The 24,192-nt window shown below is 42.9% G+C and overlaps 1 protein-coding gene and 1 long non-coding RNA gene across 6 annotated transcripts in view; one reads left to right on the top strand and one right to left on the bottom strand.

The window, feature by feature from the left end:
- The window catches only part of CCR3 (C-C motif chemokine receptor 3), a 119,946-nt gene extending 100,095 nt beyond the window's left edge, over positions 1–19,851 (bottom strand). For 4 of the 5 annotated variants that reach the window (XR_012060618.1, XR_012060619.1, XR_012060620.1 and 1 more), the window contains exon 1: positions 19,374–19,851. Coding sequence is in view for 1 of the 5 variants with exons in the window: in XM_072941123.1 (XP_072797224.1) it covers positions 19,374–19,467 (94 nt within the window). In the remaining 4 variants the exon portion in view is untranslated. Of the gene's footprint in view, positions 1–17,797; positions 18,348–19,373 lie in introns of those variants that run through there. The other variant, XR_012060617.1, reaches the window with a different exon arrangement.
- Positions 11,289–23,956, top strand: LOC116283991 (uncharacterized). The gene is made up of 3 exons (XR_012060621.1): positions 11,289–11,358; positions 21,474–21,945; positions 23,825–23,956. It is a non-coding gene; the product is annotated as an uncharacterized lncRNA (long non-coding RNA).
- The last annotated feature ends 236 nt before the right edge of the window (positions 23,957–24,192 follow it).

Below are 24,192 nucleotides of genomic sequence, written 5' to 3'. Positions count from 1 at the left end.
AGCCCTGTCAACTCAAGACTGGTTCTGCTTTAAGCCACTGTTTGGGGTGGTTTGTTACACAGTTATTGCTAATCAGAATACACCCTATTAATTTATTTAATAATAGTTCATATTTATAGAAAAATATAATAGTATCCTGTAATCTGGGACTCCTTCCTCCATGCTCTGATTTGAGCTCTATGTCCATATTCCAAGCAAAATTATTCTTTTGGTGGCAGTGACCCCAAGATTAGAAATTATTTCTGGCCCAGAAACATAAATGGCTTTCATGAAAGATGATGGTTATTTGTATTATTAATGAAACCATACTAAACAAATTAAGGCCTTCAGATTCTTCCTCTTTACATCCTCTCCTACCCCAGATGAGGAAACTGAGGCTACGACTTGCCCCAGGTTGTACAGTTGTCAAGTAGAGGAGGTGGGACTCGAACCCAGGTCTCCAGGCGACCAGATCGATGTCCTCATTACTGCATTTCATCACCTCCTGCCCTGAACTGGAAACAGATTGTGCCATCTTTTGGACCCAGAGCAAGGACCAGCCTGAGGCAGAGAAAGACCCTCTAGGGCAAGCCAACAGGTCAAATCAGAGTGGAGAGAAAACAAGTTAGTGTCCTGCTCTCTCACCTACTACTAGGTAGTATTTGACTCTAGGACAAATCGGAGCCCCATCCAAGCGAATACATTTGTGTGAACCATTATTGAAAACAAACAGAACCAAACAAAGGCAAAACAAACTAGGTTTTTCTTTTTCATTGAAAGTGTGAAACAAATGAGAGTTGCCTGTGTTCTTCATTATGAATTATATGAGGTGGCCAGGAAAGATGTGGGAGTTGAAACAGACCTGAAATTCTCCCTCCCCAACAAATCTAATAACCACCAAAGTTTTGTGTTTTTTTAAATCAGGCAGAGATACACCAGCAGCTCTCAAACCAATAAAGGAGCAAATGTCACAATATACATTACTTTGCAAAGTGCTGTCAAAAGCAGAACTCGACAATTCTTGGCATCATCAAATGCCTTTTCCCAGAAGCGGAGCAGACAGGAACAGAATGGGGAGTAGAAGGGTGTAGACTGGAAGCTGAGTGGACAGATTCTGACAAGTATTACTTAAATCCCCAATTTTAAAGAAGTAGATGGGGATGGGCAATTCCAGAAACCCTTTCTATCAACACATCAAGGATAAAAACGAACTTGAAGCCCAGTATAAAGAAGAAAATGAGCATTGCTTACAACCTCTTTCCTTAGTGATAACACTACCATAAAAATTATCCTGCATCATTAATAATTGTCCACAGATATCATTTTTAGGAACAATATAGTATTTGTTGACTATGCCGTAATTTATTTATTTCCTTATTGCTGATATTTTCCCAAATTTTCAATATTATAAATAATACAACATTAAACCACATTGTGTCCTATCTGTGTTCTCCAGAGATATGCTTCTCTCTTAACCTTCCCTTGTAAACACCTAGAAATTAACTAGGGCAGAATTTGATAAAGAGAGTGAATACTCAAGTTGTTATGCAAGTTACTATATACTCATATATTGTATTACATACTCATGTTGTATATACTCATATAAAATTATGTTTATAATATAGTAATATATAATATAATATAATAATATAGTAATAATATTATAAACTCATGTTGTTATGAAAGTTTCATGTTTTTGTGAAAGAAGTTAGTAAGCTGGTAAAATGTAAGTATTATATTATATTATGTTATATTATGTTATATTGTTATATTATTAGAATGTAATTTTACCCTAGCTGAAAGTCAGTACATTTTGGAGCACTTAATAAACGATATATTAAAAAGCTGGAATGTATTTGTAATATTATAAAGAAGGCATATGTTTCTATTCTCAATCAACTAAAAACTCCAGAAACAATAGGTTTTGGAAAACAAAACAAAACAAAACAAAAATACATAGAGAGAGAGATAATCTTATGGCCCAAATACAAAACCAACCACAAAGTATCATGATTTTGTGTACTTAATGAAGTAAAAAACAAAAAAGACCCACCTGACCTTGACATTGGAACATTCCCCTCTGCAGATCTTAACATAATACTTGCTTCTGTAGTAAATCATATTCACATCATCTTTGTACTTAAATACTGTTTGTTCATTGGCTTTCAATTAACAGAATTAACTTACTGACAAACATGGAGGGTAAATTTACTAAAGAGAATTCATGTGCTATAAACCTCGACAATGTTAAAGAAGTGATATAGCTGAGAGATGGTGGGGGGTGGAAAAGAGAGATGAAGCAGGAAGTAGAGGAGTATTAATTTCCTATCTTACATAGTGGAGAATCAAGAATCACTAGCTATAATTAATGGGTCAATAAATAGAGACTGAATTTTATGTAAAATCATAAGCTTAACCAGCAGAAGAAATAAAAATACACAACAGCCAGTGATTTGGAGGTGAGAGAAGGGGGTGGATAAGGGAATAAGTTATTCACCTGTCAAACAATGAAAAGTCTGTAAGTAGTGCATCAAGCTAATAAATGCAGACACAGGTGTAGTAGTAGGTTATTTAGCAATATTGATCAAGGTGAATACCAGAAGAAACAGAAACATTCAAAAGAAGATACTTATTAGGAGAAAGACTAGAAAAGATATGAGAAAGAAGACTTACTTTTTATGGCTTTCTATATGATTTGAATTTTTATTTCTAAGCACCTGTATTTTAATAATTAAAAAGCAAAATAAGAAAAATACCAAAGGATTTTAAAGTAATAGTTAGATAGGTATCTTGGGTCAAAAAAATAATTGTGTGGGTGATTTTTCCCCTCTGTTTTCCAATTATACTGTAATGTGGTTTTTGTTTTTTCCATAATGGAAAAATTCATGAAGTCAAGAGAGAAATGCTTAATATATTATTTTTTATCACATGGTGGTTAGAAGTTGTAGGAAATGGGGATGACTAAGCAAAGAAATTCATCTGGAATATTTGTGGGATGATCCTACAATAACCATGAAGGCCAGGCTAAGCTGTGTGACCTTGGGCAAGCCATTTAACCTCTCTGAACTTCAGTGTCCACCTCTGAAACATAGAGGAGTTAGTTTTAGAAGTTCTCAGACCCTGTTCAGCTCCCATAACTTCTGAGTCTCTGAATTTTTAGCAGCCATGAGCATTGCCATTGAGATCATGCAACCCAGGCAATCTTGACTGGTACAAAAATGGCTGGGTTCTGTTTTCCGTTGCTGAGGGACTGAATAAGATTTCTAGTTGAAATGTGAAGCTGTGAGGTGCTGGAAACCTCACGTTTCTCTAATAGAATTGCAATTGTTCATTCCAACAAAGTAAAGTCCGTGTAGATTAACCCTGGCGTTCACATAGCAAAAAGCCAAAAGTCAACGCACTGAGGGCCAAGGATGTGCCCTAAGCCCTGTCCAAGCCCTCAGAGAAACCTATAATCATTTGGGCTGTGGCCTTGAAGAAAGGTGTAAGTCATCTCTGTTTTGCAAGAAAAGCAGGAAGTGTGTTGAAAGACATAACCACAGCAAAAACTGTCACATCAAGCTGAGAGGTATCCTTTAAACATAGGGAAATCATGCACCACCAGGAACCCAGATGGAAGGACATCATGCTGCCTGCAGGGCTAAACATCTCTCCACAACAAAACAGAAACAGAAAACGGAAATCCTCATGGTGTGATCGTGTAACAAATGGCAATTCGTTTGCTTTTTGTATTTATAGTGTCTGAAATTATAGTGGGGTCAAGTTTGGAACAGTTGAGAGGCAGTAACTAAGGAATATCCACAAGTCGTTAGTAGAGAGTCTACAATTTGCCATAGGATGCGTATGGTCCCTGGAGAAGCAGCAGCATCACCGAGACGCTTTTCAGATTTGCCAAATCATAGACCCCCCAGCCAGACTGGCTGAATCAGAAACGCCCTTTTACTTAAGTCTCCAGGTGACACATTTGGGCATTAAAGTTTGAGAGGTGCTGGTGTACAAGATCTATGAGGCCTGCAGATCTGCCTACATGAAAAACTGAGGATTTCATTACAAACAAGGTCAATTCCTGACCCACAAAAACCTATCAACAAAGATATTTGCTGTTGTTGGTTTCATCATCATTATTATTATTAATTATCATTATTTCTCCATGTACAGATGCAGAAACCAAGGTTAAGTTCAGAAGTACTGGGATTTACTAAAAAGCCACCAGAGGCTTGGAGAGAAGGCTTGGATAGGTAAGAAAATTGTCCAAGATCAAAAAGAAGTAAAGGGCAGAACTGTGGCTTGAAACAAGATCTCCTCACATCTCACTGTTACTTTCCGTTGCCTCCCTAGAGTTAAATGTTTTCAAGTGATTCACTTGAACAAATTACATCCAGTTGAGAGCATGTTGAGAACCGTTCTCTAGAATGTCATCCTGCGGAGTTTTTCTCACCCCTCACCTGACCATCTCATTGGATACAGATGGGCTAGGAGGGACACTTCCTGGAGTTTTGTACCAGAGGATATAACCCTGCTAGACAGTGAAGTTTGAGTCACCCAGTGCGACAATCAGCCCTAGAAGCAAAGCCTAGAAACGCCCGTGTTTAAAAACAGAAGGCCAAGGCTTCCAGGAAGGATGATTTATTTTATGACGCCTTAAGGTTTCAAAATGATTGTAGGCCCCATCACTTACCTCCTCTGAGCACACCACCATCATCTACCCTCTGCCACTCTTGGGTCTGGAGACAGAGGTGGTCGGGGGTGGAAGCAACTGCAGCTTGCTTATCAAGAACCTGGGCTCCAGGACAACCCTGGTCAAGGCTTCCTAAAACCCTCATGGTATGATTTGGGGAAATGAAGTTTTGCTGAGAGCCATGCGTGCTTTTCCTGGACGCAGGGAAAGGAGAAGTGGGAGAGCCCAGTAGCGAGCTCCTCAGCAGTCCTTCTTAGTCCCACTTTCTAGATGACCCCATGTGGGAATCATCTCTATGCGCAATAATTAGATTGAGCTGCCACAATGGGAAAATGTGTAATAATAAGTAGTGGCTTAAACCAGTGCTTCTCAAACCATCACGTGCACGTGAGTCACCTGTGAATCTTGTTAAAATGCAGGTTCTAATTCAGAAGGTTTAGCATTTCTAACATGCTCCTGGGGGGTGCTCACACTTCTGGTCCACAAAGCACACTGTGTAGTGAGGGCTTCAACAAGACAGAAGTTCATTCCTCACTTGGGTACAGAAAACTTTGAGGCTGACCCTCCAGGCTATTTGGGATCCACAGCAGCATCAGAGACTCCAACTGAGCTCTCTGCTCCTCCATCTCCAGCCTGAGGCTTCCCCCCTTAAGATCACCTTGCCATCTAAGATGGATCCTGGAGACCCAGCCAGTCCATGCTCCAAGCCAGCAGCGAGAGGAAGTGGGGGAGGGGAAAAAATGTTTCTACAGACAAGTCAGCTCCTCTGAAAGATTTTTCCTGCAGACCTATACCTTCTGCTTCATCCCTTCACCACCTCCAAGCTGCAAAGAGGCTAAAAATTAGGTTTGCTCTATTCTGCAAAGATGTCAGCAGCCCAGGCTCTTTCTGTCTTGTTTCTTTGCCAGCTGCAGTGTTGTCCTCATCTGCACTATCCAAGATGGCTCACAGCATGTCCACATTCTAACAAGTGGGAAAGGAAAAAGGACCCCAGGGGACATGCCCCCTTCCCTTTAAAACACAACCTAGAAGTCTCACGGATAAGTTTCACTTGTATCCCACTGGCCAGAACATGATTATGCAGCCAGAATTGGGTGCAAGGAATGCTGGGAAGTGTTACTTCTATTCTAGGCAGCCGTGCCTAGCTAAAAGTCCAGGGTTATAGTGTTGAGAGAGGATGAATAGTAGGGGACATCTCCAGTCTCTGCTGGCTGGATCAGCTCCCTCTGGAATCTGGGGCTCGAGAAGCCAGAGATGATTGTCTTCCTGAGAGTAGGAAGAGATGGAGGGTGATACACAGAGAGATTCACAGCCGTGAGGCCCATGAGAGAAGTCGAGAGCATGGGCAGGTCCCAAACTCCCTGGAACACCAAACACCGCTCCCACTCCTGCCCTCACAGGTGGATGTGAGGAAATTCCTCTCAGGAAATCCCTTTCTCTTAAGGAGCCTGATGTACTCAGAAGTCTTTGCTACATGTCCAGGATATACAGAGCTGTAGGAGATAAGTTCTGAGCAATGTTTTAATCATGGTTCCATTTTCCAGAGGAGAAAACTAAACCCTAAATGCTTCATCATCTGTCCTCAGGTCCACTGGCCCTAATCAATCAAAGAAGGAAAGATGCATCAGAATCTGTCGCTTTCATCTTCTTAATTAGTAAACAGAAACAAACCATTGATACATGATGCTATCTGGCTTCCTCTCTGTGGAAAGGGCAGATAGAGATCTCAAGGGTCATGTTTGCTGAGACCACAAGCTCAGGGTGAGTCAGCCGGTTGGTAAACAACAGAAGAGATGTGAGGCTGGGACACTTAAATGGACACAGAGCACCAGACACACAGGCTGTCACCAAGGTTCCATGTGTATGAAGCCCCCCTTGGAGATCACAGCCCAGGAAGCCACAGTGCACACAGTGGGGCCACGGACACATAGGAAAGTAGAGTGGGGCCAGGACATAACTAGCACTGGGGGGACAGGATTAGCCTTAGGTCCTGAGGGAGGAAGTCCTTCCCAGAAGGCAGACATGGTTATTGAAGCAGATGGCCAGGGTGATACCTTGCCTGGCAATAAGACTTTTAAAAATAAGAATCCAAAATTACTTAACAAGCCTTAACTGATCTACAATATGCATGACCCAGTTGTAGGCAAGCTCAGAGATGCAGAAATCCTGCTAACCCAAAGAGTGGGTGTCTGCCAGACATCTCAGCCACAAGCTAACTGCACTGCAATACTGAGGGTCTCCACTTTGGCCTAGATGGTCCTCAGGTTCAGATTGGGCAGCATCAGGAGGGCAGAGTAGGTGACTGTGATCCTTTACAGCCAGCACCAGAGGTCCCAGCAGCAGCACGGGGCTTCAGCAAGGAATGAAAGTTTGGTCCTGCAAAGTAACTACTGACTGATGATGGTGGACAGATTAATCAGCTTGAGCCAAAAAAGGCCTTTGTGGGCTGTATAACTAGACTGCATAGAGTGCACAGCTGGGTACAGCTGGACCCAGGGACAACTGGATTTAGAGATTCAGCAGTTGATTCCTCTCTCTCCACCTACATCTTAGTCAGCTCAGGTTTCTATAACAAAATCCCATAGACTGAGTGGCTTAAATAGCAGGCATTTATTTCTCACAGCCCTGGAAGCTGGGAAGTCCAAGGTCAAGGCACTGGCACATTTCGTTACCACTTCCTGCCTTGCAGACAGCCACCTGCTCCTTATATCCTCACAGGGTCTCCTCTTGGTGTGAGTGTATGTGGGCTCTGGTGTCTCTTCCGCTTCTGATAAGTGCACTAATCCCATCATGGGGGCCACACCCTCATGACCTCATCCAAACCTAATTACCTCCCAGTCCCCACCTCCTAATATCACCACACTGGGGATCAGGACTTCAGCATGTGAATTTGATGGGAGGGGGCACAAACATCCAGTCCATAAGAACCTGTGTCTCTGATTTTCTATGCATATCAGATTCATGCTCGAGACTCAGCTGTTCCCCACAAGACCAAAACCATGTCTGCTTACAGCTTTGAAAGTGTATCCTCTCTAATTCTGGATTGAAAAAATCTCTGGGAAGTCTCCTGATTGGCTTTTCAGGCCCTTTGCCCTTTCCTGGCCCATCACTTTGGCCAAAAGGACAAGGCTATTATGACCAGCCCAAGCAGGTCACATGCTCATCCCCACGACCACATGATGGCTGGAGTGGGGAAGAAGCTTGCCCCCCAGATGGGGAGTGCTGTTGTAGGCAATCCAGACGACAAATGCTCATTGCAAAGGGAGCTGGAAGTGGAAAGGGGTGAAGTGGAGACTCCTGGGGGTGCCTAGAAATAATTCAAGGGACTGGAAGGAAGGCCTGGAATAACATCTTGTAATTCAAAGAAATGCTATTTGTTACTATTATCATAGAGGCTGGGGTGCCCTGGGACTCTGATATCTACAATTTATTTTGAAATACTTCAGCACTGGTAGTGTGATCTAAATGTTATTCAGTCCCTTTTAATCTATACCCTAGAGGAGGCCAGTTGCCCTAATGAGGGCAACTCCAGTGGTGGTGATTAATCAGAAGGCCACACACCAGAGGAGCCCCCACATGTACTTCAGCTACCTTTATCTCTAATCAGCGCCAGAGGTTTTGTTCACTAGCATAATGAGTGGAGAGATGGGTTTTCATTGGTGAAGCATAGAGGAACCCCACAAACATACGGAAACAGGGTATTAGAATCTGGTGAATCTTTACTCCTTCCCTGTTAGGAATGTTGCCCACCGTGCAGCTGCCCGTTCTGGAGAATGTGGGCCAATGTGAGTCTGACTAGATGTTTCACCAATCGCACTATGCACAGGCCCACAGAATCGCACAGCTGGAGCTTTGGCAGAAGTGGGAAGCAAGCCCTCATCTTATGACTGCTGAGCCACACAGCACGGGTCCTCTTACAGCCCCATGATTCAGCAGTTCTCAAATCTGGGCTCCGAATAGGCAGAGATGAGGTGCAAGCACCGTGCAGTGATGGCCCAAGAAATTGTGGCCACACTCAGGGCCTACATTCACACGGCTCCTTGACTAGGAATCCAGGGTAGAGAGGAGGGTGCTGAGATCCTTTGCTCCCACTTGGGTGGGGCCCCCATGAAGAGGAGAGACACAGGCCAGCAACAGGGACTTCTCACCTGGGCAGACCCATACGTGTGCAGGCTCACACATGTGTCTGGGCCTCAACCCCGACCACAAAGGAAACTACAGCTGACCCACGATGTTACAGTTCTGTGGGGCCACAGTGGGGAAGATGTGTGGTGCCGAGGCTTGCGCTTAAGATCCCTGGCTGCGACACAGGATCTGGCCTTGCCTCCTAGCTTCAGAACACTGCTGATTCGTGCATCCACTTTAGAGAAGTCACCCCACTGAGAGGTGCTTTCAGTTCCCATGTGACTCACTGGCCTTGTGATCACCAGTCCCCTCTCTGCAAGCAGGGACTGTGGTTGACGTGAGCTCTCCATAGTGACAGAGTGTGGTGGTCATGGGGTCAGCAAGTGACCAGTCTAGCTGACTCTGTCTTTTCATCCTTCCAGCTGGGTTGGACTTACTCCAGCAGAAGCTATTGTGCCCCCCGGGTGGGACCGGGATTGGGCAAGTCTAGAGGGTAGGTGAACACAAAAGAGTGAGAAGGACCTGTCTCCAGGGTCTCCAGCCAGGCTGTCAGCACCACAGAGGAAGCAGCCAGACAGAGCCCTGAAGCAGGGCTGGGATTCCCTGCAGAAAGCAGGAAAATGCTCACGAGGTGGGCAGACGTTGCAGGGGAGCAGCCCCTTGGCTGCGCAGGAGGCCTGTGGAAGTGAACAAGGAAGAGCTGTGAGGTGGTAACTTTTCTTGATAAAGACCTTAAAGACCCAGCAGAGGGTCTTGTGCCTGTGACTTCCTGTGGCATTCAGGGACCTCCATAATAGGAGGGAGAAAAAGATACAGGGTATAGACCACCTGCATTCTAATCTAAGCTCAAGATCCATCACTTGGGTCACTTTGGAAAAGTTCTTGACCCATCTGGGCCACAGTTTCTTCATGAGCAGAGTCAAGCAAATGGATTTCAAACTGGGTTCCTTGGAGCCCAAGGGTTCTGCAGACCTACCTTAGGGTTTGCCGTTGGGAGAGAGCCTGTGCTGTCCAATTCAACTATAAAATAAGCCACACATGCAATTTTAAATTTTTTAGTAGCCACATTTTTTAAAATCTAAAAATAGGTAAAATTAATTTTCATAATATCTTTTACTTGATCTAATGTATCTAAAATATTATCATTTCAACATGTAACCAATTTATTACATTAAAAAAATTTTTTTAATGGAGGTACTGGGGATTGAACCTAGGACCTCATGCATGCTAAGCATTGGGGATTGAACCCAGGACCTCATGCATACTGAGCTATTACCCTCCCTGCTTATTACATTTATTAGTAAGATATTTTACATTCTCTTTTTTCCTGCTAAATCTTCAATATCTGGCATGTGATGTGTACTTAAGCACATCTCAGTTGGCATCAGCCACATTTCCAGAGCCCAAAAGCTAGAGTTGTGTACCTGACCTGTGAAGAGGGAAGCAGAATCGGGCGTTAAGAGAAGACCTCCACCTGGTGGACAAAATAGGAAAGTACTTGGGAGATTGAAGGATTAAAATGTTTTTGGACTGAACTGTCACATTTATTTTCTTGATTCAATAATCATGTGTAACATCTATAATGTATGCATAGCAAGGGCCTTTGGAGAGAGCACATACAAATCAGATAAGCAGATCAAGGCCAAATTCCCGAGGAATTTAGGAGAACTGATAACAGACTCCCTCACTTCTGGGAAGAGAGAGTGTGGACTATTTTTTCAAGGAATTTTGCTGTGAAGGGGAGGGGCATGCAAGGGATGCGGCACAGACTCAAGGGTGTTTTAAATGGCAAAATATATTTGGACAACAGTACAGGCTGCAGAACAATTGTCATGATCAGAACAAGGGAACCAGATGCATTCAAGAGGCAGAAAGCAGAGCTGATCAGGAATACAGACCTTGGAGCCAGCTTTGCTGCTTCCCGGCTGTGTGCTTTGGACAAATTACTTACCTCCTCATGCCTCTGTTTCTTCATCTATACAATAGTACCTGCCTCTTGTGTTTGCAGTGTGATGAGTTGTGTTTGTTGTGAGGATTGATTCTTTTTTCAAAATAACATATATCAAATGCTGAGAATAAACATAAGAAAGTAGCTTTATTGTATTAGCTATAATGATTCCTATATAATGGCCCTATAATTAGGATTCCTTTAGAGGGGCAGCGTTTCCTGTGAGTGCTCACACAGGGGTCCACCTTTTCCCCAGCGTGTTGAAGTTCGAATGCTATTATGTGACAAGTCTGAGAATTCTCTACTCAGAAGTGACAATATTATTTCAACAGAGGGCAGTGGCCAATAACATATTTCTCTAGCATCTTCAAACTGAAACTGCCGAGAAGGCTGGCTTCCTGATTTGGTGGGGACATTCAGGACCCAGGCAGATCCAGCCCCTAGTTTTACCTCCTTCCTAGGGAAATATGTGAACTTATCAGGATTCACAATTCTGTCTTTTCACTTTGATGCTGATGATTCAATGATCTCCTAATTTTTTCTTTTTCAGAATAATGGCTACCATCTGTTGAGCCATTACTAAGTGGTAGTCACAGAGGAACATCCTAGTCCATTCCAACTCTGCAAGGTGAGTGTCTTCCCCATTTTACAGCTGAGAAAACTGAGGCTCCAGTGTCTTCCAGATTTGCCCAAATTACAGAATGACCTGGAGCAATTGTTTTACATACAAAACCTGAGCCCCTGAGCAGTGGTTCTCTATCTTGGCTAAACCTAGACTCATTTGGGTGGGAGGGGATGGAGGAGAGCAACTTTTTAAAAATCCTGGCGGTGCCAGCTTACACTCCAAGCCAATTAAACTGAAATCTCTGGCTGTGAGACCCAGACATTAGTGTTTTCAAACTCCCCAAGTGATTCCGTGGATAGCCCAGACTGAAAACCACCAGTTCTAAAGATGTGGTTCTGGTCCCCAAGCTCAACTCATCCTCAGTATCACATCTGGAACATTTTTGCCAGCTGCTTAATTGAATGTTCCGCAGTCGTTGGTCCATGCTGAGTCCTTCTTTATTTTGTTTTGTTAATTTTCGCCTTCATCACTCATCCCAGCCCATTCCCTTCCACACTCTTAGGTACTTCTCCCTCTCCAGTGTATTAATGTATATTCTTACTGTCCACTTTCCACCCAGAATGTATATTTATATTCTTGAAAACTCCAGCGTGCCTGCGTTTGGTTTACATAAATGATATTATGCCATAAATGTCATTTGGAATACTTTTTAAAATTCAGCCTGATGTCTTTGAGCTACAACTGTGCAGCTGTAGTAAATGTATTTCTGATTGCTGCCTTGTCTTACTACATGTGCATGTACTGCATTTTATGTATCCATTCCCCGGTGACAGACACCTAAGATGTCCCAAGTCTTTGCCGTCAAAAACAACACCGCAATGGGTATCTTCCCACCTGTCTCCTTATGGCCTGTGCAGGCTTTCTCTGGATGAGGAACCCAAGAGTGGAACTGCTGGATCAGAGGGTATTTGCAGCCTTACCTTCTCCCAGGTTGTCCTTCAAATGCTACATCAGTTCACTCTCCCACCAGCCTTGCCTCCAGAGTCCTCAGTTTCTGCATTCTCATCAACCCTTGATATGCTGACTTTCTAATTTTTGCCAAATATATGGGCAAAAAACTACGTCTTGCGGCTTTAATTTGCATATACCTGATTGCTATGGAAATTTCCTCATTATGGACTTGAATTCAAAGGGCTGTGCAAAGGGCAGCTTCCATCCAAGAACCGGTAAAAATTCCTGACAGATATATAGCTCTTCACCAGGTGACCATGTATTTTAGTATATCTGTTATTTCCACCAGCCCTGGGATGTACACACAGCAGACGGGACTCAGAGGGTTGAATGACAGAATAACTGGTCATCCAGCCAGTTAGTATTAGAACCAGGATGAGAATCCAGGTGTCCTGACCCTTCTCCAAGGCTCTTCCTACTCGACTGTGTTATACCCAGAGCCCATCAAGAAAAGATGGCCTTTCCCTCAAAGCACAAGTTGTGAGAGAGCTGGGAATTTCATTTTTCTGTTTTGTTTCTTTAATCAATTTCAGTGAAGTATCATTCACATACGATAAAATACACTCATGTTAAATGGGCGTTTCCAGGAGTATACACCAGTGTAACTACCACCAATAAAGATAGGAAACATTCCTGATACTCCCAAAAGTTCCCTTGTGATCACCCATCTTCCCACATAATCACCCACCCAGGCAAACTCTGATTTGCTGTCTGTTGATGTAAATTAGATTTGTCTTTTCCAGAGCTTCTGTCACTATAGATTAGATTTGTCTTTCCCAGATTTTCTAAACTTTCCTTCAGAATATGTACTCTATTTGTGTTATTCAGCATAACGTTTGGGAGATTCACCCATATTATTGCGTATATTAGTAGTTTCTTTTTGTTGCTGACTAGCATTTCATTGTATGACTATACCACAATTTATTGGTCCCCTAGTTGGTGGACATTTGGTTGTTTCCAGTTTGGGGGTATAATGATTAAGCTGCTAAAAAACTTTAAGACTTTTAAAGACTTTTCCAAGTCTTTGTATGGAGAAGAGGGCCAGGACCAGGTGGAAGAATCTAACACACAATTAAAAAAAAATTTTTTTTATTGAAGTGTAGTTGATTTACAATGTTAGTTTTAGGTGATCCAGTTATACATATACATACATATATATATTTTCTTTTCAGATTCTTTTCCACTATAAGTTATTAAAGAAATTGAATATAGTTCCCTGTGCTAACAGTAGGGCCTTATTTATCTATTTTATATATAGTAATGCTTGTCTGTTAATCCCTAACCCCTAATTTATCCCTCCCTGCCCTTTCCCCTTTGGTAACCATAGTTTGTTTTCTATGTCTGTGAGTCTGTTTTTGGTGTGTAAATAGAATTTGTATCATTTTTTTTAGATTCCACATAGAAGTGATATCATATATTTGTCTTTCTCTTTCTGACTTACTTCACTCAGTATGATAATCTCTAGGTCCATCCATGTTGCTGCAGATGGCGTTATTTCATTCTTTTTATGGCTGAGTAATATTCCTGTGTGTGTGTGTGTGTGTGTGTGTGTATCACATCTTCTTTATCCAATCATCTGTTGATGGACATTTAGGTTGTTTCCATGTCTCAGCTATTATATATAATGCTGCTATGAACATTGAGGGGCACATGTAAGACACAAAATTTAAGGAGGCACTCACTCTTAAGTTCAGGAAAGTGCCAATTCTGCACTTTCATGGACCTAAGAGTGAGTGCCTCCTTAAATATCACACGCAGCTCCTTGCTTTCCATACCCCTGTCCTGGAACTGATGAACAGATGTTTTTGTTGTAGAGTTTTAACTGTAAACTAAGCGTTCAAGAGCAGAGCCAGAGTCTGAGTTCCTCCAAGAGTGATCTGAAGACCCCTCTTGCAGCCTGATCACCTGCAGAGTATGTTAGGTCCCTGCCCCTCCCCACTACCTACTGCCTCAACATTTCTGGGGCAGGGGCCTGAGGATTTGCATGTTCAATACAACATGATACTTTGTACACTAAAGTTGTAAAGGCACTGCTGTGGGCAACGGATAATCATTGAAGCTTTTTGAGCTGAAAAATAGCAGGATCAGAGCTTTTTTTGTTTGTTTAGCTTTGAAATAATTGTCAATTCGTAAGAAGTTGTAAAAGCAGTATAGAGAAATCCCACCTAACCTTCACTCATTCTTCTCCACTGGTTACATCTTCCAAAAGTATAGTATAATATCAAAACCAGGAATTAGATGTTGGCACAATGTGTCTGTATAGTTTTGTTTCATTTTGTCACATACCTAGGTTCCAGTAACCACTACCTCAATCAAGATACAGAACTATTCCGTCATCACAAAGATGTTGCTCCTGCTACGCTTTTATAGTCAAACCTGCCCCCACCACCCCTAACCCCAGCAACCACTGATTTGCTTTCTATCTCTATGATTTTGTCATTTCAAGAATGTTATGTAAATAGAATTACACAATCACAGTATATGACCTTTTAAGATTGCATTTTTTAACTAATCATAAAACCCCTGAGATCTATGCAACTTGTTGCATATACCAAAAACTTGTTCCTTTTTATTACTGAGTAGTGTCCCATGGTGTGGAATTTAGCCATTTACCTATGATGGGACATTTGGATTATTTCCAGTTTGGGGCTATTAAGAATTAATTTTCTATAAATATGCAGGTATTGGTTTTTGTGAGAACCTAAGTTTTCATTTCTCTGGGATAGATACCGAAGAGTATGATTTTGGATCAGTTCAGTTTTTTTGAGATGGTCATACTCTTTTCCTGAGTGGCTATGCCATTTCATGTTGCCAACAGCAATATATGAGAGATCTGGTTTCTCTACATCCTTGCCAGAATTTGGCATTGCCACTACTTTTTATTTTAGCTTTTCTGATAAGTAGGTAGTGATAGCTCATCACAGTCTTAATTTGTATTTCCCTCATGGCTGGTGATGTTGAATATCTTTTCATGTGCTTATTTGCAATCTGTATATGCTCTTCAATGCAATGTCTCTCCAAGCTCTTTACACATTTTTAACTGAATCATTTGGTTTTTTACTGCTGACTTTTTGAGGATTCTGTATATATTCCAGCGACAGGTCCTTTGTCTGATATGTGGTTTGCAAATTCTTTCTCAGTCTGTAGCTTATCTTAACAGGATCATTTGCAGAGCAAAGAGTTTCCATTTTGATGAAGTCTAATTTAAGTCTTTTATTTATGCTTTTGGTGTTATGTCTAAGAACTCTTCACCAAGCTTTAAGTACTCCAAATTTTTCTTCTAGAAGATGTTATAATTTTACATACACATTTATATCCATGATGCATTTTGAGTTAATTTTTGTATAAAATCCAAAGTTGTTTTCTCTCTCTCTCTTTTTCTTTTTCGGCCTATGAATATCCAAGTCCTCCAGCACCATTCGTTGAAAAGTCTATCCTTCCTCCAATGAATTGCTTTTGCACCTTTGTCAAAAATAAGATGGTCATACTGGTGTGGGGCTATTTCTGGGTTTTCCTTTCTCTTCTATTAATCTTTGTGTCCACCCTTTGCCAGTACCACAATCTTAATTACCATAGCTGCACAGTAATTCTTGAAATAGAGTGATTCCTCCCATTTCTTTCTTCTTTTTAAAAATATTTTAGTTATTCTAGCTCTTTTGCTTTAAATATATATTTATATTTATTTATTTAAATATATATTTAATGAGAATATTTACTATTAATATTATTAATAAATATTAATATTTAATATATATTTAATAAGCATGAACTTGTCTCTGCCTACCAAAAACCTTGGGGGATTTTGATGGAAATTGTATTATAATTATATATTATTTGGGAGATAATTGACATTTTTCTATGATGAATCTTCCAACCCATGAATATCTCTCCATATATTTAGATCTTTTAAAATTTATTTCATCAACATTTTGTAATTTTTAGCATACATGCTTTGTACATTCGGTGATTTATGCACAAGTATTTCTTTTTTGAGAGAGAGATTGTAAATAACACTCTTTCATTTTGCTTTCCATGTGTTTACTACTAGTATACAGAAATACAATACATTTTTATTTGTTGATCTTAATCTTGCAACTTTCCTCAGCTCACTTACTATCCTAGGAATTGTTTCAGTTTTGTTTTGTTTTTGGATATGATTTGGCATTTTCTTTGTGGACCCTTATGTCATCTGCTAACAGTTTTATTTTTTTCCCTTCCAATCTGTATGCCTTTTATTTCCTTTTGCCTAATTGTGCTGCCCAAGGCTTCCAGTACTATGCTGAACAAGAGTGGTTAATACAGACACCCTTGCCTAATTCTCAATCTTGTGGGGAAACGTTCAGTCTTTCATCATTAGTACGATGTTAGTGCTGGGTTTTTAATAAGTATTTTTCTAATCAAGTTGAGGAAGTTTTCCCCCATCCCTAGTTCTTCCTGAGAGTTTTACCATGAATAGGTGTTGGATTTTGTCAAATGCTTTTTCTGTACCAATTAATATGATCATGTGATTTTCCTTCTGTAGCCTTTTAATGTAGTTGCTTGCATTGATGAACTTCAAGTAATGAACCAGCCTTGCATCTCCGGAATAAACCCAGCATTCTATCTGCTAATATTTAATAGAGGTTTTTTTCATTTACATTTGTGAAGGACATTGGTCTGTAGTTATCCTATGGGGTTGTTTTTTTTTTTTTTTTTTTGTACTATCTTCACAAACTGAGATGTGAAGTATTCTCTTTTTCTGCTTTCTGGCAAGGATTATATAGACTGGGTATCAATACTTCTTTAAACATTTGAAAGAATCTTCCAGTCAAATTATCTGGACCTGGAGATTTTTTTCTCAGGAGTTTTAAAATTATGACTTCAATTTCCTTAATAGTTATAAAGTTATTCAGGTTGTTTATATCCTATTGGGCGAGTTGTGGTGGTCTGTATTTATTGAGGAATTAGTCTACTTCATCTAAGTTAAAGAGTTGTTTACACGATTTGGTTATTATCTTTGGTGTCTGTAGGATCTGTTGTTATAGCCACTGTTTCATGTCTGATATTAGTACTTTGTGTCTTTCTCTTTTTTGATAGTCTTTCTAGAGGTATAATTACTTTTATTGATCTTTTCAGAGAACAAACTTTTTTGTTTTATTTCTCTGATATTTTTATGTTTCCAATTTTATCAGTTCTTCTCTTTATTTTTTCCTTCCTTCTACTTAATTTGAGTTTATCTTGCTTCTCTTTTTCTAGGTTTTTAAGACAGAAGCCTAGGTTATTACGTGAGACATTTTCTCTTCTCTAATGTAAGCATTTAGTGCTAAAAATTTCCCTCTCGGTGCTGTTTTAACTGTGTCCCACAAAGTTTGATATTGTATTTTCACATTTATCTCATTCAATGTCTTTTTAATTCCCCTTTAGATTTCTTTGATCCTTGGCTTACTTAAAGGTGTGCTATTTATTTTCCAATAACTCACTCGGTGAAGATTTTCAGGCACAGTATTTTGGTTTACCATTTTTATCATCTTCTTTTCAGCTGTTGATTTCATAGTGAGGGTGGGTTGGAAGGAAACCCACATCTTTATCATTGAAAGAGCCCAGAACTTTGTCAGCTAACTTGTGTTGACATGGAAATCTATGTGAAACCCCCAACACACACACAGGAACATACAACAACCTGCACATGAACACACATACGCACATACACACACATATACCCATGGCATACTTATACCCACACCTAACCAGCAGAGCTCAAATTCTCATTGTCAAAAAATGAGGCCAATAGCAGATACCACAGTAAATAAGAAACAGGAAAAGGAAGCTATTTAGGAAGAAAAAAGAAGTATTCAATCAGCATTGCATCTTTAAAAGAATTAGGTCAAACCAGAAACCTCCAGCGGAAATAGAAGAGACATTTCAGAGTCTGGGTTGACTGTAGACAAGCTGAATTTCTTGTATTTCGGCAGCACCTGTCTTCCAAGTCAACTTCTTCCCCACTTCCCACCATCATTGTCCCATCACAACAAGGTCAACCCGACTAACTCTCCTTTGGAAAACTGAAAGGAAAAAGGACACTATACTTAAGACAACAATGGAATAGAAATTCCAGGAACTAGCAAGGTATCAAGAAGAAAGAAAGCTACGTCCTGCGAACCAATTCATTGTCTGACAGATAATAATGTCCTTCTCAAAGGACGTGCACTGAGAATCATAGACGTATTATATTTATGTTTATATGCACTATATATAAATAAGTAAGTATGTTTATGAAATCTTCCCCTATCCATTTGATAACTATTTCTGTCTTTGAGGTTTTATGGTTTCATTTATTGCATTTCAGTCTACCTAGAACTTCATACGGTTGTAGCTTTATAATATGTTTACATACTGGCAGTGTCTAGGGTCCCCTCAGCAGCTAAGCCATGAAACTGAATCTTTGGGCTCTTAGCTCCAAAATTCCAGAGCGGGAGGCAACTTCACCTCCCCGTATAAGCTAAGGGCACCCAATCAATTTAGACCAGGGTTTCTCAACCTCGGCACTATTGCCATTTTGGTAATTTTCTCTCATGGGAGTTTGTCCTATTTGTCAGCATCCCTGGCCTCTACCTGCTAGATGTCAGCAGCCCCCACAAGCTATGATAACCAAAAATGCCCCCTAGACACCACAAAACTGTCCCTAGTGAACGCCAGTTCTTTAGACATATGCCTCTTTATTTCCTGCTCTGGATACTGTGCAAAGCCATGATGTTTGGTGCCCTAGCAGCCATCTTGCAGTCATGAGGAATGATACTACAGAGGTGCTGAGGCCAGTGCAAGAGACTGAAGGGGCCTTAGTTCTTGATGACATTGCCGAATTACTGCACCAACTCTAGCATTACCTTCCTATAGGAAATGAACAGCTTCCACCACTAGTGAATCCAGTGATCTTTCCATCCTAGTGAGTCCGCTGATCACCTTATTCCTCTGCTTAAAACCCTTCACTAGTTCTCCATTCATGATGAATTTCAGACTCCTTAGCTTGGCACCCCAGAGCTTTTGCCTCTGTCTCCTGCTCATCTCCCACCACCCCTCTCCGCACTTACCTTCTCCTCTTGATCCATAAGTAGAATCTTTTGAACCAGCCCCGAGACTTCCTGTCTCCTGGTGTTTCCATGTGCTGGTCCCCGAAGGCCACATCCTTCCTCCTCTTCTTTCTCCGTTCACTCCTACACACCTTTCAAGACTTAGCCCTTGTCATCTCCTTCAGGAACTTTCCCCTGAATTTCCATGTGGTGGTTTCAAAGCATGGACGCCAGATTATTTGGCACTCCTCCACTTGAGAGTGACCACATGTTTCCTTGGGCAGGGTTTGGACTTTTCATACTCTGGACACTGAAGCAGGGTGCTAACTGACTAATGCAGGGGGAGGGTTACTCAGTGACACACAAGGCGACCTTTGTGATAAGGGTGTGCAGTGCGTGAAATGAGCTAGTTAGGGCTGAAGGCACGGGGCAACCCAACTCAGCCCAGCTAGCTGATGCTGCTTATCTTCCCAGCCTCACAGCCGGATGTCCTGCCTCTCCCACCACACACCTTTCCCACTCTGAATCACTGGGCAGCCCAGGATGTGCACTATTGCATACGTGTTCCCCTGCACCTGGCGTTTAGCCCCCTTTCCCTGCATAGCTCCTGCTCATTCGCCTCCTCCAGGAAGCCTTCCTTGTCTCTCCAAGGTTTGTGTGCCCAGAGCTGTCCCTCACATCACACTTACCACACTGCGTCTTAATAGCGCATTTCCATATCTATAAGCCCGTGGACATCTTAAGGGCAAGGAATGGTTTATTCCTTTCTGAACCCCCAGCACCTAGAATAATGCCAGGGCTTGCTGCAAAAATAAATGTTCACTGCTTTTTGTGCCAGTGGTATGGCTGACTGTGTTTTCTCTTGTCCTCCGTTCAGTATTTATTGAGATCTGACCCTGCACCGCAGGTACGGCTTCCTGCCTTGCATCTACTACCATCATCCAGGAGGTTGGAGCAAGCAGCTGTTGAGCACTCGCTGGGCATTGCCCTAAGGACCCAACTCATTCACTTTAATCCTCATAATGAGTCAGTGAGGTTGATGCTGGAATCATCTTCAATTCACATGGGGACACTGGGTCACCAAAATTACATGGGCACTGAACTCCTGGAGTCCAAGTTTGAACCCATGCCGCCTAACTCCAGAGCCCGTGATATTAATCTCTACACTGCCTGACTTCCTTCTGAACCATCCAGACACTTGTCACAGATGCAGAGGCCCAAGTCCTACCAGAAGAGCTTATTTCAGTAGGTCAGGGCAGGACCTGGGAAACTGCGTTCATTGTGAGCCCCACGTAGTGCAGAAATGATGCCTGTGCCTAAGAGCATCAAGCAAGGCTCTACAAGGTCTGGCCCTGAAGCGCCTGCCTCATGGCATCACATCCTATACTCCCTCTTCTCCTGACTCCTGCAGCCTCTGCCAGGAATGCTGTCACCACCCTCTCCCACCCAGCTGTGCTTGAGGAGCAATGGAGGGAGTGAGAAGAGGGAGCCCTTGCTGCTCAGGAGGAGCTAGAAAAGCCCGGTGCCCCAGGACGTCCCCACACAGCCCCTCCCAGGGGCCCTGGAGAAGGTCAGGAGGCCTTGAGCTTCTCAAACTCTTTCTAGTCTTTGGTGTGATCAAAGAAGTGTTCATATACTGAGATCTGGGGAAGTCATTCTGGCTTATACCTGAGTTAACCTGAGTTTTCTGCTAACTTTAACAGCCTGTTTGTGGCCTATCCAACATACATTACACACGTGCTTTAATTGTTAAAGAAGAGGGCACGGTGACCAGAAGTAAAGAATGTCCATGTTAAAAATAAAGATTAAATGCCCCTCTACCGGGACGCCCGTGCTCCTTTGATGATAAGACTCCCTTCCCAGGTGCCAAGGCCGCACTCTAAGTGCTGGATATGTGCAGCTGGTCTGGGTGTTTTGAAACCTTAAAGAAATGTGTCCCTGACTTGTTTCATGGTCTTTGTTCTGACAAGATGTAAAACCTGTGCTGAAAACCCTGCTTCTCCGGAGCAGTTTCTGAGAATAATCCGGGAAGCCGGCTTCGGGGCTAGGCCTCAATTTGGCTCAAATAAAACTCTTTTCTATACTTACTATTGATTGTTTATTGATTATTTTCTTCAACAGGTGTTACCAGGAACATCCAGAAGGCACCATCCAGAACCCTCCATACCTTCAGGGCACACCCCCAGGGTTTAGTTCTCTAATCCAACTCGTGCAGCCCTGGGAAGCTTCTCACAGACAAGTTCTGGTGATACCAGCAGTGTTTGCGCTGCCGGGGACGGGACCTGCTGGGAGCAAGGCAGCAGTGGAGGCAGGGGCAGCCCCGGCCAGTGCCTGTGTTTCCCCGACTCTCAGTGGGAAAACCGTCCAACCAGGCCTGTACGTGGTCGGGTGGGCAGAGCAGGCTTCCAAGGAGAGGATCTCTCTCGGGGAGTCAGCATGAAGGTTGAAGGTCGAAGGGTGGCCACATGAAGACTTGGCAGAGCAACTCATCTGTTTTCGCTGATGAGCGAGGAGGCCTGCCCATGGGGATTTCCCAGCCATGTTCAAGTGGAAGCCAAAGCAAGTAGGCACCTCTGTTAAAGCCACATCAAAGGTACGTTGCTGGAGGGTTAGCAGGACTCTTAGTGGTGACTGATGTCATGGGGCATCTGAGAACGTGGGAAGGGTGAAGGTGGAGTGGATAATCAGGCTAGGGAGTTCCCCCAACCAACGTGATATGTTCTGACTATTGCTGTGTAAGGAAGCACCCTCAAAGCCAGAGGCCTAACATAAGAATCATTTTATTATAGCTCGTAATTCTGTGACTCAGAAGCTTGAGCCGCACTCAGCTGGGTCATTCTTTTTCATGTGGTATCAAGCTTGATGCTACCAAGCTGGTGGATGGGCTGTTCCAAGGCAGCTTCCCTCACAGGTGTGGCCCCACCAGAGAAGGCTGGGGAGCTGGGCTTAGCTGGAACTATCGGCCTCTCCACGTGGGGCCTCACCAGCAAGGCAGCCTCAAGGAGTTGGGCTTCATAAATGGTGGCCCAGCTGAAGGCTTCTAGGCTTCTTAAGACCTAGAAGTCCCAGAATCTCACTTCAACCACCTTCTGTTCATCAAGCAAGTCACCAAGACTAACTCACATTCAAGCAGAGTAGAATTAGAATTTGCCTCTCAGTGGAAGGAACAGTAAAACATTTCTGGTTCTGTTTAATCTCCCATACTACAGAAGAGCTGGGAAACACTTGTTAGGCTCATTGTGGGGGGGTTTACTTGACACATGTTTGTCAAGTTTCTAGTGTGTTCCAGGCTCTGTCCCGGGCACTGGAGAGATGGAGTAATGAACAGGACAGAGACATGGTCCCTGCCCTCTGGAATGAAGTCTGACAAACAGTTACACAGTACCTGACATCTGGGGATTGCCAGTAAATGTCAGCTGCTGGGATTTTAATTGTTAAGTGGATCATCACTGGATAAAAATAATGCATAATAAGCCTGAGCAGAGAAATGCTTTGAAGAATGACAAGGTGCCAAAGAACACAGCCAGCAAAGAGCCTGACCTGTTCAGGAGAGTGAAGTGTAAGCCAAGGAGGAGGAGTGATGAACTAGCGGGAAAGGGAGGAAGCAGCCTGTATGGCCAAGTGCAGTGGGCAAGGGAAGCATGCACTGAATGAGCTGGACAGGGAGGGACCACCCAAGGCCCTGAGCTGGGAGTCTTACCTCATCCCTCCAGTCCCCCTTCCACCTTCCCCGCCTGTGCTTCTGAGGTGCCTCTGAATGGGCTGCATCCACAGCCTCCCTTGCCTCCTTGCTGGGGTCAGTGGAAGGCACCAGCAGGAGTCTGGGTGGAGTGGGGTTAGAGGAGAATGAGGTGGCCATATTTATTCCTTTGGCTCCCTCCCTGCTGGGCAGAGCATGAAGTGAATACTTCCTCTGCCAAAAGCCACGTCCTGTGTCCAGCAACCATCTCCTAGGACCAGAGATCTCACCAGGGTCTTCAGTGGCTCTTTCTCCTGTGCCTTCAGGCCTGGGATCGGTAGCAGCTGCCCACTCTTGCTGGCCCAGGGATACTTCACCATTGCTGCTTGCATTCCCTACACCATGCCCACACCTTTGTAAAAGTCCTTTCCTTGCACTGTCCTCAGTCACCCTTTTGAGAAAGCCATCTGACCCTTCCTGGAATCCTGAATGATAACACCAGCCAGGGATAGGAATTTGAGACTTTATCGCAGGAGCAAATCTAAGAAAATCATTACCTTCCATCCACTGGTGTGCTGGTAAATTTTAACAACCAAATCTTCAGAGGGAAAAGCTCTGATTTGTAGTGATTGCCAAGTTTTGATAAATACTTCCACCGTGATTGATTTCAAGCTACCAATGTGACAGCAACCAGCTCAAAAAATTCCTAAAAATAAAATGCAAGCTGATACAAGCCAGCTCCAGTATACCTCTGCCCAGATCAAACACTAACTCTGGTCTCTCCCACGTCTAGATCCACCGCAGCCAGAGACTGGATGTTCCAGCAGAGAGGTGGGTGGGCCTGGATGCTGTCAGCCTCCTCCCTCCTGCTCCCTGGGAATGTACCTCCCAGTGCACCCAGGATGCAATCTCTGAGGGCTCCCAAAGCTGGAAGACCTTCCGTGTTCTATGCCTATGCCTGTTCTCATGTGCATGGGGCTGAGGCTCAAACATAACCATCCATCTTGCTGGACTTGATCCAATTAGATCATGAAACCCTGGGGATCTAGGGTCAGCAGTTCCCATGTTAACAGCAATTAATGTCTGCCAAGAGCCCCACTCTGATGCTGGTCTCTGACCTGAATCCCACTTCCCTGTAGATGGGTCCAGACACAACTGTGA

This window comes from Vicugna pacos, chromosome 17 (genome assembly GCF_048564905.1).
Source record: "Vicugna pacos chromosome 17, VicPac4, whole genome shotgun sequence".
Taxonomy (NCBI): domain Eukaryota; kingdom Metazoa; phylum Chordata; class Mammalia; order Artiodactyla; family Camelidae; genus Vicugna; species Vicugna pacos.
Note: the sequence above shows the minus strand (reverse complement) of the source record. Positions and strands in the feature narration are given on the sequence as shown.